The 15,826-nt window shown below is 48.2% G+C and overlaps 2 protein-coding genes across 3 annotated transcripts; both read left to right on the top strand.

Annotated features, from left to right (window-relative positions):
- Positions 1-305: 305 nt before the first annotated feature.
- Positions 306-3,832, top strand: psmd9 (proteasome 26S subunit, non-ATPase 9). Its single transcript, XM_035435782.1, has 6 exons — positions 306-477; positions 921-1,020; positions 1,620-1,813; positions 2,377-2,478; positions 2,988-3,076; positions 3,415-3,832. Exons 1-6 carry the CDS (start codon positions 349-351, stop codon positions 3,440-3,442), a joined length of 642 nt encoding a protein of 213 aa, XP_035291673.1. The 5' UTR covers positions 306-348; the 3' UTR covers positions 3,443-3,832.
- Positions 3,833-4,517: 685 nt separating this feature from the next.
- On the top strand, positions 4,518-15,787 carry cfap251 (cilia and flagella associated protein 251). Of its 2 annotated transcripts, none has more exons than XM_035436398.1 (21): positions 4,518-4,584; positions 5,101-5,598; positions 5,768-5,908; positions 6,229-6,338; positions 6,747-6,855; positions 7,138-7,218; positions 7,424-7,501; positions 7,592-7,636; positions 8,024-8,226; positions 8,586-8,768; positions 9,106-9,356; positions 9,934-10,085; positions 10,488-10,661; positions 10,845-11,026; positions 11,287-11,401; positions 12,337-12,500; positions 12,895-12,985; positions 13,333-13,476; positions 13,986-14,214; positions 14,619-14,720; positions 14,939-15,787. In XM_035436398.1, the coding sequence occupies exons 2-21, from the start codon at positions 5,119-5,121 to the stop codon at positions 15,076-15,078; spliced, it is 3,174 nt and encodes a 1,057-aa protein (XP_035292289.1). In that variant the 5' UTR covers positions 4,518-4,584; positions 5,101-5,118; the 3' UTR covers positions 15,079-15,787. The 2 variants fall into 2 exon arrangements, with proteins under 2 accessions (XP_035292289.1, XP_035292290.1); XM_035436399.1 differs by having other exon boundaries at positions 4,556-4,632.
- Positions 15,788-15,826: the final 39 nt, after the last annotated feature.

Below are 15,826 nucleotides of genomic sequence, written 5' to 3'. Positions count from 1 at the left end.
CTGTCATGAGTTTCTTCCACCCATGACCTCAACCAGCTGATTTTACTTATTAGTTCTATGTCCTGGCCAAATAATTATGCTAATGAGCACATTCAGAGGACTGGAATTGTACTATTATAATTATTATTTTTACTTTTTTATAATTTAATATCAATGTTTCAATAAAATTTGTATGTGTATGTGCGTGAGTTTTTTTTTTTTTTTAGTTGGTGTAAAGGGGGGAACTAATTAAATGCAGCACTTCACAAAACTGTGAAAAGAGCACGCTATTATTCCTTCGCGTTTGTCCCATTCGGTTGTCCGTAATTGTAGTTTGTCTTACAACTTGACGAGCTCGAGGAGGTAGCCATGAAGATGACGGAAGAATATCAACATGACTCGGATTCCACGATAACAATCGAAGATGTTCAAAATCTTGTCAAAAAGAAAGACTCGATAGAAGAGCAGATAAAGGCATATTATGACATGCTTGAAGATGTAAGTCACTTTTGAATTAAACGCACTTTACTGAGATGGTGAAATTAACACTACGAACGGGCTAACGTTAGTCAGTCGCTAGTGTTTTACTTTCGCTAACGCGAGCTAGTGTAACGACCTAATGTGTCACTCGAGTGTATGTATTCCAGTGACATTAAAATCTTTACATTGCGTGCTTGAAAATCTCAATTGAAGACGAAATCTGCATATTTAGTAAACGTTGTCTAGCTAACTAGCATTAGCTAAATTAATATGCGTTGTGTCGTTTCATAATGGCCTGTCATCGACGTTGTTTTTGTGTCGTACTCTTTCTGGCATGTCCGCTGGTTGACTACAAGTTAGCACGGTTGAATTGTCTACTTTTCCTTTAGCTTCCGGTGTGCTCCTGCGCTCGTTAGCCACTGTCATAACTCAGTTTGATGTTTGTTTTGTTTGCTTCACAGCAAGGTGTGGGGACGGAAGGCCCTTTGGTTGACTTAGAAGGTTATCCACGTGCGGATGTTGATGTATACCAGGTTCGAACGGCCAGGCACAACATATCCTGTAAGCAAAGGTTTTCTTTACGTCCGTTTGGAAAAACCAAACGCCACCACACACGGCATTCCGTAATGTGAACTATTTCTAATAATTTTCTAACGAACAATACACGAGCTCCCTAGGATAACCTCTTTACAGTACACCAGCTAACGGCAGTGTTGAACTTAGTGCGTCAGTGTGCAGGTTTGCTGCAGGTTTGTTTCTGATCACCTATAATGTACTGTATGTGGTCAGGTCAACACTGGTGCTGACCAAGAGAATTACACAAAAGGAAAATACCCTGCACACAACCTATGGCAGCCAAAATGTTTATTGTAGTGCAGTTACCAAACTCAATGCATTAGCTTTGAACTGCGTGAGGTATTTTCCGTTTTGAAGAAAATTATACACCTCTGAATTTTATTTAATGCTCCTACACAAATGAAGTGGTGCGGCAACATTTCAATCAGGTGAAACTTTGTTGTACCGTTACATTTGTGTGGGAGCATTTAACACACAGCAGGTGGTTCTCTCTTTTTTGAGAAGTTAATGTTTTACCATCAGCACCTCTGTAACTGTAACGTGTCTGTGATTGTGTCTGTGCCTGTGTCTGTCCTGTTTCCCAGGTCTGCAGAATGACCACAAGACCATAATGGTGGAGATCGAGCAGGCGCTGCACACACTGCACGCAGCGGAGAAGGCCAGGAAGGGGCAGGACGGGGCCCAGGCCCAGGCCGACGCTATGGAGGAGGAAGCCAGCCTGCCGCCCCCCTTCGCCAGGGTGGACACCATCACTCAGGGGTCCCCTGCCAGCCTGGCGGTGAGACCCCGTCCCTCCCCCGATCTCTCGCCTCATTCTGCGCCCTGTCACGGGGGGGGGGCCAGCGGCCAGCGGCCAGCGGCCAGGCTTGTTTCAAACCCCAAGACAAAATGATGTGATCTCTCTGCCTAAGATGACATTGTGCAACTAAAGTGTAAACCAGTGACTACATCACTGTGCATTCTGGGAAAAGCAAAAAAAATAAAAATAAACGAAAGAAAAACTGCCAACTGGCTTCTTGCAACATTTAAATCATTAAGCAAACAAATATTGCTATTTCAGTTGTGTTTTTATGATGCTAACATTATTTTAGACAAAAGAACCCAATATGCTAAAGTGAAATTGGTGAATTTGGTGGAAACCCTGGGAACTCCTGTTGTTGTAGATAAGTTGTTTTTGTTTTATATAACAGCAATGACTGATTTTTGCTTAATTTCATACAACACACTTCCTTGTGACAGCTATCGGGGACATTCCATTAAATGAGCGCTTGATCATTGGCTGCTTTTAATGATGTGAAATGAATTTGTTATTTACATTGCTGTGCTGGTTGTGTTCCGTAGGGATTGAGAGTTGAAGACGAAATAATCGAATTCGGCTCAGTCAACACCGGGAACTTTAAGACCCTGCAGAACATCGCGTCTGTGGTGCAGCACAGTGAAGGGGTAGGTCCCGGTCATACGGTCTGTGGTCCCGGTCATACGGTCTGTGGTCCCGGTCATACGGTCTGTGGTCCCGGTCATACGGTCTGTGGTCCCGGTCCCACCCCTGCCTTCACCGACTCATACTCAGCGGAGGTCTGAAACAGGATGTGAAGCATGTGACAGACTCCTGTGCGTAACAGACTCCTGTGCGTAACAGACTCCTGTGCGTAACAGACTCCTGTGCGTAACAGACTCCTGTGCGTAACAGACTCCTGTGCGTAACAGACTCCTGTGTGTAATAGACTCCTGTGCGTAACAGACTCCTGTGCGTGACTGACTCCTGTGCGTAACTGACTCCTGTGCGTAACTGACTCCTGTGCGTAACGGACTCCTGTGCGTAACGGACTCCTGTGCGTGACAGACTCCTGTGCGTAACAGACTCCTGTGCGTAACTGACCCCTGTGCGTAACTGACCCCTGTGCGTAACAGACTCCTGTGCGTAACTGTGAATTTGGGTTTCTGTGCCGCAGAAAGCGTTGGGCATCACCGTGATCCGTGGGGGTGAGAGAGTGCACCTGGTCCTGACTCCCCAGCGGTGGAATGGGAGGGGGCTGCTGGGGTGAGTGTGCTTCACAAACCCTGTCTGCTCTTTCAAGATAAAAAGTCAGACCACACTGTCCCAGGGGATATCATTTAGAATATGTACCATGTTTCCTTGTGTAAAGAAGAAATGTGAACTATTAGTGGGCTAATGCATTTTCTGTGAATGTAAATATAGGACTCAATTCACCGATATTCCAAATATGATCTGCATGTAGACATAGTCTTTGTGCAGTAGTCACTTACTTTTCCATCAAAAAATGTAAAATAAATAAATAAAAATCTTGGATCAGTATCTATTCTGTGCATATAAGAGCACTTGGAGGTTCCTGATGGGCGTGTCTCTGTTGCTTTCAGATGCAACATTGTTCCTCTACGGAGATGAGAGAGCACAACGTCTCCGGCAGAATTTTGACCGAAGATCTTCAAGGAGTCAACTCTGGACGCGATGCTTCATAATCTGGTTTTTCCAGAGGGAAACCCCGGTGTGGAATTGTTTGTGCTTTGCAGATAGATTGTATTGTGATGCACATCTTGTTCATGGTTCTTTCCCAGTGTGAGCTGCTCTAGTGTGCTGGTGTGGGGCACTTGTAGCTGGGGGGAGGTTGGGGGGGTGGGGAGGGGTGGTGTTAACAGAGAAATAAAAACGCGCTGGATGATGGGAAAAAATTAATTGGGTTTCTTATCATGAGGGACCAGAGTTTGAGGGAATGCACAGTTTGAGTGGGAAGTGTTGCCTTTATTGACAGGCAAATCTAATAAATTGTTGCATTTACTTTGTCTATTGTCATTTTTTATAAGGATTATCAATCAGTGCTTGTCACCAAATTTTTATTTTACTTAAGATTGTTCTTTTAAAAGAGAAGCTTTCTACTAACTACACTGCAGCTGGAGTTTATGTCTTACAGTGTTGTGCTGGATCAATTGTCTTCCAAATAGGCAGTCTTTTCACACTTGGTGAAAAAGTGTGATGTAGATCCAACCCTATTACAAAGTTAACTTGACAGAAATGATGAACAGAAACCATTTTAATCAGGGTTCAGATCGAAGCACAGCACAGAAACTTCCCTGGGAACACTTGGAATGCGTTATGATTGCATAACTACTGATGGTACCTGAGTACCATCAAAACCAAAATAGCCAAAAAAATTAAAGTTATTTATCTTGGTGCCCAACAAAAGGTAAAAATGTACAGTGCTCTTCAGATTTACTAGATACACTCATGGATTGCACATATAAAATATATATTATAATTTTATAAATATAGTTATGAACGTTTTTTTTTTTTTCTTAAACTCCACTAAACACATTGAAAAAGTGCGAAACATAATTTGATTAGTTACCGAAGTAAAACAAGATTTTGCGAAGATTTGTTCGGTGTAAAAACAGAATAGCTTTAGTGCCACCTATCGGTAGTCTTGATAAACGGTCGCTCTTCACCTTTCCCATAATTCTCTTCCAGTGTATCTAAGCAACAGGACGCTTTATTTCCAGTCGTATTTCCAAGTATTTTGGATTCACACTTGGGTATGTAGCTAAGGGACTCTTTCTACTTTCTTAAGCAGCTCGTTTACGGTATGTTAATGTTCTTTAATTTTGTTTGAATTTGATTGAGGACAGAAAACTGTTAAATCGTAGTAGAAAGAAATTGCCTCGCAAGCTTGTCTTTTCCAAAAGTTAGCCTAGTTACGTACAGTCTAACGTTAGCTAGAATAGACAAACGTTAGACTATGCCTAATATATTCTATGATTGTCAGTCTAAGTACACATATTCAATGATTGAGCTCTAAATTTAGAAATGTTGTTTGACCCAATGATAGCTATGGTGATGATAACTACCAACATACGTGACTTTTTAAATTAGAACGTTCAAATTTTATGTAGATCTAGTCTAGTTAATTGTAGTCTATTTCAACGTCAGTAGCGATGTAATTAAAATGTTACATTCATTACAGGTACATTAAGGTTTAAAGATTTCCCATTAAAGATCCCATTATGTGCAGGAATTACGCTTATCACGGCTAAATCACTTGCTTTATACAGCCTGCGGTGAGCTGACTCATGTCGGACACTGACGAACCGCAGTCGGTCGAGTCAGCGGGAGAGGAGACCGACGTGGCTAGCGTGCCAGATCCAGACAGCCCGGCAGCCGCCGCCGAGGACCCGGGGCCGTCTGAGGATGGAGAACAGCCAGGACAGACGGGAGAAGATGGAGAGCAACAAGGTCAGGGGGAATCGGATACAGAAGAGCAGGAAGAGGATGGAGAAGAGCAAGGACAGTGGGAAGAGGATGGAGAAGAGCAAGGACAGTGGGAAGAGGATGGAGAAGAGCAAGGACAGAGGGAAGAGGATGGAGAGCAGGAGGGACAGAGAGAAGAGGATGCGGAAGAACAAGAGCAGAGGGCAGAGGGCCCAGATGAGGAGGGTTTGCCCAAAGAACAGGACGACTCAGCTGAGCGGCCAAAAGACTCCCCCGTCAGCAATACCGCTTCCCTCCCACCCCAGAAGAGAATAACCATAAATTCTGAAAAGTATCCATTGGTAGGTCTACCGCTTATTCAGCCAGGTCGCTATGGAAACGTGACCTTCCTGGTCCCCATTCTAAGGCTTGTGCAGCCGTGTGCAGCTCCCCTGTGCAGCAGGGTGTGCTGGTCTGGGGCTCTCACCTGCCTGACAGACAGCCGCTGGTGCTCTTCTTTTGTGGTTCCAGAATCTGAGGTGGGCCCTGGGGATCAGCCGGACGCTCCCCGTCTTCAGCCTGGTGGACGAGGAGCGGCTGGAGATCGCGTACGGCTGCGCCAACGTGGCGGTGATCTATGACCACTCCTCCAACAGCCAGCACATCTTCCAGGCAAGGCCGAACCCCGGCTCCGCTCTGCCGCTGAGCACCTGGCACCAGCGGCCCCAGCTGGCCCACATCCATAACCCACCACAGAGAAATCTGCAAAAGAAACAATAAGCACACTTTAAAACATTTTTAATCACTGGATACACACGTAATATATACAAGGCCCAGGTCTCTGTAAAGCTGCTTTGAGACAGTGCCATTTGTGAAAAAGCGCTATACAAATAAAATTGAATTGAATTGGTATAATAAGAAAAAAGAGCATCATTAATAAAGGCATTATAGTGTGAATAACCGTTTCGTTAATGGCTGAACTGTTTCTCCAGGGACACTATAACCCCATATCCTGTCTGTGCGCGAGCGAGGACAGACGCTGGCTAGTGACTGCAGACATCGGCCCCGACAGTCTGGTTCTCATATGGGAGACCCATTCAGGGTAAAGCACATCTCACAGGGACGGCGTCCAATCAGATCTCTACATTCACCTTATCCACAGCAGCTTAGAAGTGCATATAAAAAGAGTAACAGAACTGTGCTGATCAGAAAAAAAGGACTTTGTAATCCGTGATTTTAACTCTTACAAAGATTATTGCAGGTGTTGTTAGTTTTATTTTTCAGTGAATTCTAATGGAAACACTTATTGGAATAGAATGGAATGGAATGGAAAATGATATGCTGTGCCAGAAGTGGTTGTGTTCTTTTTTTAAAAACAGTTTTATTATGGAGAGTTGTGTGGTGTAATCATGCTACCTTAAGCAGTGTTATTATGGAGAGCTGTATGGGGAGTTGTTTGGTGTAATTGGCTCCGTGCAGTCCAGTCAGACGGGCTTGCTGTGTGCTGCAGGTTTCCAGTGCAGACGCTGTTCGGCTGCCATCCAGAGGGGGGCGTTTCAGCCATGGCTTTATCGCGGGACGTAAAGTACCTGGTGACCGTCGGAGCAGCCGAAATCCAGGTGTGTGGGAGGAGGAAAAAAAACACAAAACCAGGCAAAAATTAATCTTGTCCTGAGATTAAATCCCTCAGATGAGCTTTACTCACACAATCAGGCACTAATTCAGGACGGCCACAAGGCTACAGTTCTGTCCTTAAAGGTTAACCTGAAACTACTTCAGTAAATATCCAGCTGTATGAGTGTACTTTTCAAAGTACTATGTAAAAATGAACGGTGTGTAAATATGCTAAATTACTAGTACACGATGTAGAATCATCTAGATTTCTATGGTTTTTACCACAGAGAGTCTGCATCTGGGATTGGACCAATGAGACGGAGGGTCCAGTCTGTGTTACAGAACTACAACCAGAATTTGGTTGCCAGGTAACTTGCACACTTTCAAATTCATTTGTGAAACGCTTACAGGGAAATATCCTTGAGAAGTATTTTATAATATTAGAGAGAGCATATGGATATGACACATCCTCTCCCTAATATTGTGTCACACTGCAGTCCATAGTGAACTACAGCCTTTCACATATGTAACATACGGTCTGCACATGAGCACAGTATTCTTTTTTTTTTTCAGAATTACATCATTTTTCACCCGCAAGACAACAGCCAGATCGTCAGTAACAGTGAGAGCCAGATTGTGTTCTACACTTGGGTGAGTGTGCCGGGGCATGATGTGTGCATTATTATATGGTTCTAACTTGTGAGCCCTGTGGCACTTACAGTTATGTGTGATTTGCTGCAGGACAAAGGGGAGCTGGATTATTACACCCCAAAGCTGTCAGATAAGGTAGGCCAAAGAAACAGCTGCTGTGCTTCTGTCGCTTTTCAGTAACTGTCACTCCGAGACTATAAATATCGCTGTTGAGTAGCTGTCGTGAAATAAAATGCCTGAATATTCATCATATGTACACACACCTGTAAATGGAAACACCTGTGGCTCACTCATTAATTAAGCGAGTAACATCCCAGCAAGCACTGGGCCACGCATAAAAATGGCGGACAGGTTTAATTTGAATCCGGGGGCGAGAACAGGCAGTTTCACCAGAAACGGTGACGGTCCTGACACCCTACAGTGCGGTATTTTTTTTTTGCTACTGTACACAAATGTGGTGGTTGGTGCCTTCTCCTGTCCTGACCTCTCAGCTCTGACCTTTGACCTTTGACCCACACACAGACCTTCAACAGGCAGGTGGGCTCTCTGAGCCAGTCCATCTTCAGCACTGAGGGGGTGCAGGCCTTCTCGGCCACAACGCTGGGGAACGCGGTGGTGTGGGACGTGGTGCAGGAGAGCTCCTCCTGGGTGAACGTGCAGAGGATCGCCCTGAAGCTCATCCCGCTCCAGAAACACGCCATCACCGTGCTGACCTGCACCGACAAGTAAGGACACCCGCGAGATCTTCACCAGCGAGATTGTCCTCTTCCTGCCGGAGATTAGCCTCTCTCAGCTGCGTTTCCCTGCAGCCGCTGGAAAGATTTCAATGCGTAACCTCACCCAAAATCAAAAATTGTGTTCAACTGTTACCCTCTACTGGAAGGGTGTGATAGATCTCTTCAGGACCCTCTGATCTGCTCATTGTTTGAGTTCTTTGCCGATAAAACCCTTCACAGCCAGGGGTTCAGTTCTGACAGTGCTGTGCTGCTAATGTCGTCGGTAATGCTGCTGGTAATGTTGACTGACTCGTAATGCTAGCAGCTGCTACATCCTTAGTTTCACGCCCAGCCTTGCAATGTCCCAGTTTTGTTGTCACAGGCAACGGCGCGGGTCATGTGACCTTCTACGACCACCATTTCAAGCTGATCAAGTGGTACGACAAGTTCGACCTGGACTCCATCACCTCCATATCCTTCTCCAAAGAGACCAACAGCAAGGTGGGGTACCTGGACAGCATCCTGAACGATGGCAAGCCCTCCCTCATCCGGTAAGCAGCAGCACTGGACCATTGTATATTTACACGCTCACTGCACCTGTTCTCCAGGGTAACAGCGTGATAGAATAGAACAGATTAGAATAGAATAGAATAGAGAGATTGATACTTGGATTGATCCTGTCCCCTTCCCGTTCACTTCCTGTCCCCTTCCTGTTCCCTCTCTGTTTACTTCCTGCCCCCTTCTCATTCACTTCCTGTTTCCTTCCGGTCCCCTTCCTGTTCATTTCCTGCCCCCTTCTCATTCACTTCCTGTCTCCTTCCTGATCACATCCTGTCCTCTCCTTGTTCACTTCCTGTCTCCTCCCTGTCCCCTTCCTGTCTCCTGCAGGAACTTTGTGCTCTCCACGGCCAGTGCCGCTGTGGTCCACGTGAACACGGCGGTGGAGGAGCTGCAGCGGGTGCTGAAGGAGCAGTCGCTGGCTCTGCACGCGGTGGCCTGCCACCCCACCCTGCCCGTCGTCGCCATGGGCAGCCACTGCGGCACCCTCAGGGCCTGGGACTACCTGAGCAAGGGCCCGGTGTGCAGCCGGGTCTTCCACAAGGAGAGAGAGATCCAGTGCCTCGCGTATGACCCCAAAGGTAGCTCTGTTAGCGCCAGGGCTAGCTTATGACCCTAAAGGTAGCTCTGTTAGCTCCAGGGCTAGCTTATGACCCCAAAGGTAGCTCTGTTAGCTCCAGGGCTAGCTTACGACCCTAAAGGTAGCTCTGTTAGCGCCAGGGCTAGCTTATGACCCTAAAGGTAGCTCTGTTAGCGCCAGGGCTAGCTTATGACCCTAAAGTTAGCTCTGTTAGCTCCAGGGCTAGCTTATGACCCCAAAGGTAGCTCTGTTAGCTCCAGGGCTAGCTTACGACCCTAAAGGTAGCTCTGTTAGCGCCAGGGCTAGCTTATGACCCTAAAGGTAGCTCTGTTAGCGCCAGGGCTAGCTTATGACCCTAAAGTTAGCTCTGTTAGCGCCAGGGCTAGCTTATGACCCTAAAGGTAGCTCTGTTAGCGCCAGGGCTAGCTTATGACCCTAAAGGTAGCTGCGTTAGCGCCAGGGCTAGCATATGACCCTAAAAGTAGCTGTGTTAGCGCCTGGGCTAGCGTTCAACCCCAAAGGTAACAGCATTAGCATCACCCGCAGACAGACCCGTCTCTGATCCTGTGCCTCTGCAGGCTTTTACCTGGCCGTGGGGTTCACCTGTGGCACAGTGTGCATAGTGGACGCAATCGACCTGCAGAACAAGCCGGAGGAGCACTTCAGGTGTGCCCACGACGGCATCACGCACATCGCCTTCTCCCGCAGCTCGCACTACCTGGCTACGGCGGTGAGCGCACCCCCAAACGGGACTCCCAGAATTCCACTGGGGAGCCTCCTGAACGGCGTCACCCTCCTCTGCATCTCTTCTCCCAAGCTCATTAAACATCTGCCCATTCCTCCCCCCAATAAGCATCCAGCACGCTGTGGTTACTCAACACTGGAAATACAGCACAAACTGCTCATTTAGTGCATCTCCCAACCCTTCGCATCTTACTCAGCAAAATGTCCAGCGTTATTTCAACTCTAACAGCATTAATTCAACTCTAGCACTGTTATTTTAACTGTAACAGATATTTCGTCCCACTCTGGACATTTTACCGTGTACCAAGTACACTTATCGTAGTCACACGCAGAGTCAATCGATGCCCTGTTATCTGTTTTAATATGAGTTGTTTGTTTCTGTGTCCAGGACACGGGGAAAGCAGTGACCCTGTACCAGCTCTGTCCCAGGGACGGGAGGCTGGTGTGGGACTACCGCTGGAGGCACCGGTACCACTACGAGCCCATCCAGGACCTGCTGTTTGGGGAGTACCCCGGCAGCCCCCGGACCATGCTGCTCTCGCTGGGCGCCGACCGCAGGCTGGTGAGGGGTTAGCGTTTTTAGCGGAACAGAGGTCCTCCTCGGTCCCGTGCTTTACCGTGCACGCTCTGCCCAGGTGGAGCCTCGCTCTGTGCAGGTGGAGCCTCACTCTGCCCAGGTGGAGCCTGCTTTACCGCTCTGCCCAGGTGGAGGTTCTGTGCTTTACTGCACGCTGTCTCTCCCCAGGTGGAGTACGACCTGAAGAACAGCGGGGAGGACGAGCTGCGGGTGCTGGGCACCACGAGGGTGGAGCAGAGCGCCACGCCCACCTGCATGGCGTGGTACCCGCCCCTCGCCTCCGACCACTTCCTGCTCACCGCCGCCACCAACTACAAGATGAAGATGCTCACCAGCACCAAGACGTGCAGGTCAGCGGCAGGTTTGAGCCCCGCTCTGCACGTCTGCCACTGTGTAATTACACTGTAATAGCACTGTAATTACTGTGTGTGTGCACGCTGTGTCACAGCTGTAGAGCCTGCATGCAGCTGCTGTAATTACAGTGTAATAACACAGGTAAAGCCTATTTCAGATTGCATTGCGTTTGTAATTGCTTGAAGCTGTAGTACTGTGCTTCACCAGTGGGGGTGCAGGTTGTGTTTTCAGCAGTTTCCCTGGTTTCCACGCGCAGGAAGACGGTCCTAGGCCCCGCCCACAACTCTCCAGTGCAGAAGATGGCGGTTCTGCCGTCTTCGCCGGACAGGGACCCCAGCGCTCAGTATCTCGTGTACGTCGCAGGTAACAAGGTAAAGGACTGGCTCTACCCACCGCTGCCAACCTGTTCCAATGGCCTTCTGCCATGGGAAGCTAGGTAACACCTGCAGTTTCTATGGTGTGTGAACATACAAATAGGCCTTATTCTCGTGCTCAAGTGTGAATCCAGGTACCACATCTGCTTTCTATGGTGGGTGAAGGGACAAACGCCTTATTCTCGCGAAACCGTCACCACTGGTGAAGGAGTGTCACATGACCCAACACACCTCTTTAGACAGAAGAGCCCTCAGCGTTGTTCATGCCTCTCTGAAGCGCAGCCAGGAGGTCAGATGGGGAAAGCCCCAGGCAGTCTGAGGGACAAGCAGTACATTGTGCTTAAGTAATAAAGATTTAATTAAAACGGCTGTTTTTTCTTTTTACGAAATGACATTAATTTTGGTTTGTTCTTTGTGATAGAAATTAGTGGATAAGAGCAGGTATGGATACGTGTCATGCTGTGCATGTAAAATCAATCCCACACCCACACTCCCGAAGCAGAGCGTATGACATCAGTATGACATCACTCCACTGGTTCACGCTGCTAGTGCAGGAGAGGGCCCTGTCTGAACAGCCCTGCTGCAGCGACGAGCCTGACATCTGCAGCCCGTGTAGAGCAGAGATTAGGAACACGGATCCTTTCAGACTCTGACAGATCTGCTGTATCCCCCGAGCTCAGTGGCTGGTCTGACTCGCTAAAGCAAGAACGCTCAGATCTGGCCCTGGAGGCCAGCAGCACTGCTGGCTTTCTCTCCTACCTGATACGTAACTGACTGATTAATGCCTGTGATTGGCCAGAGATTTACCTCACCTCACAGTGCTGATTAGAGGGGAGGAATGAAACCCAGCAGCACTAGCGGCTCGAGCTGCGGATCTGAGGGACGGGTGGCGTTTGTTTGCTGAGGTGCATCTTTCTCCCGCTCGTGCCCAGCTGGGCGTGCAGATCCTGCCCGTCGATGGGAACCCCTATAAGTACTCGGCGCTGATCTGCCACCCGACGGGCATCGCCAGCCTGGCGTGCTCCTGCGACGGAAAGTACGTCTTCACCTGCGGCGGCTCGGACTGCACCGCCTGCTGCTGGGAGCTCAACCTCAAGTGAGACGCCACCTTTATTCTGTTTTACTATTTATTTTTACTGTACTGCAGACAGAGCCGTTTACATGGCAAAATTTGAAAGGATTCCTGAAGATCCACGAGAATTTTCAGCAAAGACATCACTCGACTCTCCAAAACGTAGAAGAATTCTGTCCTGAACAATGAGTGAAAGTGTTTGATTGGAAAATGTCAATAAAAGTTGAGGAAATCTTGTCCAACACACATCCTGCATCCTACTGCTGGGGGCCCACAGGCCTGGTCCTGGAGAGGCACTGGGCTCTCAATTATAAGGTGAAAACAAAAACCAGCAGACTCTGCGGCTCTCCAGAACCAGGGCTGGGGGCCCCTGATATAGAGGTGTTTCTCTGGGTCTGATGCAGGTTTCTCCCCACAGTGCTCTGGAAGCAGAGGCCGCCCTGGGGGGCCAGGGCATCGTGCCCTTCTACACCCTTCTGGAAGGAGGCAGAGATGGACGGCTCTTCAAAGTGAGGGACTGCTCCCTTTCCTAATGTTCCCTTTCATAATATCAGCAAACAATCCAAGTTAAGAGTCCTTGTAGATCATGGAAATCAGTTAATTCCTACTATACATTCATAGCAGCTAAATTAAAATGTTTACAGTGATACAATGATGGCAGCATTATCTTAATGCTCACTGGCTTTTTGCCTACTATTGAGTATACCAGTCGAATACAAAGTGTATACTCAATAGTAGGCAAGTGTGCTGATTCGGAACAGGATGACCAAACAGCCGTGCTGACGGCAGGCCACTAGAGGGCACTGTAGGTTTTCTGGCTGAGTAGTTTGCTCAGGTGTTTCTCTTCTCCCCTCAGGATATCACAGACTACTTCTACTACTGCCAGCTGCGCCTGCAGGGCATCGACTCCATGGAGCCGCGGCGTGTGTCCACCAGGATCCCCCTGACGGAGCTTCCCACCATGATGAGGGCGCTGGGCTTCTTCCCCTCCGACAGAGAGGCACGCACCTAACCCTAACCCTAACCCCTAAACCCTTCCCCTCCGACAGAGAGGCACGCACCTAACCCTAACCCTAACCCTAACCGGCTACGCCCCCTCCGACAGAGGCACACCGCTAACCCTAACCCCTAAAACCTAACCCTAACCCTCCGACAGAGAGGCACACCCCTAACCCTAACCCTAACCGAACCCTCCGACAGAGGCACACACCTAACCCTCACCCTGTCTGCTAAGTACCAGACCCGCTGCCACAGACCCTAGCCACAGACCCTAACCACAGACTTGCTGCCACAGACCCTAACCACAGACCCTAACCACAGACTTGCTGCCACAGACCCTGACCATAGACTTGCTGCCACAGACCCAGGCCTGCCCAGGGTGTATTCCTGCCTTTTGGGCAGTGCATGCTGGGATAGGCTCCAGCCCCCTTGCGACCCTGCCCAGGAATAAGCGGGCTAGACAGTGGGTGGATGGGTGAGGTTAAGGATCTGTGGGGCCTCCTCCCTCAGATCGAGGACATGCAGAGCGAGGTGAAGTACAGCCGGTTTGCAGAGACGGGGGTGGAGGTCCGAGACGTGGACCTGGAGGACTTCATCCGGCTGTACGTGAACCACCGGCCCGTGGTGGACAGCAGCCGGGAGGAGCTCCAGCGCGCCTTCGCCGTCCTGGGGCGCCTGACCGAAGACGGGGAGCGCGTCATCTCCAGAGACGACATGCTCCGCCTGCTGCAGACCAGAGGTTCGCTAGCGTTAGCGCCGCCTGTGCTTCAGAAGCAGCTCAGCAGCGCACTCTACCCACAATCCCCCATCTCACCTGAACATCTCCCCTTCACATCTCACCTGAACATCTCATCTTATCTCACCTGAACATCTCACTGAACATCTCACCTTAACGTCTCACCTTCACTCAGCACAGCGCCATGGTAAAGTAAACGAGTGGTTTCCTTTCATGTGCAGCCGTGGAGGTCATTAGGTGACCTCAGGGAAATTTCCCACTGCAACAGGAAGGGATTTGAAGTTCTTCATCCTCTCAAACAAATCTGATATTTCAGTAAGGAGCTGTATCACAGCAAAACTGCCTAAACAGGGTCGTTTAAAGCTCTGTACAAAATGTAATTTAAAGATTTGATGTCCCCCCCCCAGGGGAACCGATGACAGAGGAAGAGTTGGCGGAGTGCTTCACCATACTGTTGGGGGCAAATCCAGAAGGTGGAACACCCGAGCTGGAGACCTTCGACAGTAAAGGTGCGTATTGCGGTTTTTCTGTTCTGCAAACGCCAGATACAGTCAGGCCACAGGGCCCCAGCTCGTTACATCTGCTGCCCAATGGGAGGAAAACGCCAGCAGTGGATCGTATTGAAGGGGACATGTACACTGAAGCCACTGCTGGTTATACACAGAAGAGATGAAAGTCAGCGCTTAAGGTGTGCTTCCCAACCCCCCAACCCCCCAACCCCCCTTAGATTCCAAAGGCCTGCTGGAGAGGATGCTTCCGGAGGAGGTCTCCCTGGAAACGTTCATGGTGGACATCCTGGGCTGGTCCGCCTCCGCCAGGAAGCCCTCGTCCGGAGCAGGACCACCAGCCGAGCCCGAGGGCCCGTAGGCAAGAGTGGCAGTCACTCTGTGGACCGTTCCAAACCAGCCATTTGCTACTTGGGACAACTTTTTAAAAACGAATTAGCCAGATAATTATCTAATTATTAGAATTATCGAAGTCTCTGTGTGTCATGCAATACACCCTCAGTTGGTGTGTATATAAAGGCACTCCACCCTAGATGTAAAAGCATAAAATTGAATTTAATTATTTTATTTCATTGTTTTTTATTGTTCGTTTTTTGTGATATTGCAGCTTGTTAAACACTTTTGGATTTCCAATTAACTGCTATAAAAATGTATTGTTATTGTTATTATTATTATTATTATTATTATTATACCACATCCACTGCGGTATGTACAGACACGAGGTATTACACCAGGCAGAAAACGGCAAAGCCTTTCGTCTGAGCCGAATGTTGGATTCAGCTGTGGTGCTCCTGGCGCGTGGTCGGACTGGCACAGTGGTGATTCAATTATTGGAGACGTTTCTATAATTTTTGTTTGGTTGTTTGTTTTAATAGTGGTAATGCAGTATGTGTAAGAGTTTTGTTTGTACATGTTTTTCAAATGATCGGTTTTATTAAAGCATCCTACGTTTTGGATCAATATTTATGACGTTTAAATACAACTTTTTGTAAATGTATCTGGCTGTAAAATGTATGCGGAAAAAACACCTCGCGATGTCAATAATAAAAACGTGTTTGTATTGCAAAGAATAAAATATTTGCATAATTTCCCGTTATAGCTATAATATA

Source organism: Anguilla anguilla, chromosome 10 (assembly GCF_013347855.1).
Source record: "Anguilla anguilla isolate fAngAng1 chromosome 10, fAngAng1.pri, whole genome shotgun sequence".
Lineage (NCBI taxonomy): Eukaryota > Metazoa > Chordata > Actinopteri > Anguilliformes > Anguillidae > Anguilla > Anguilla anguilla.
Note: the sequence above shows the minus strand (reverse complement) of the source record. Positions and strands in the feature narration are given on the sequence as shown.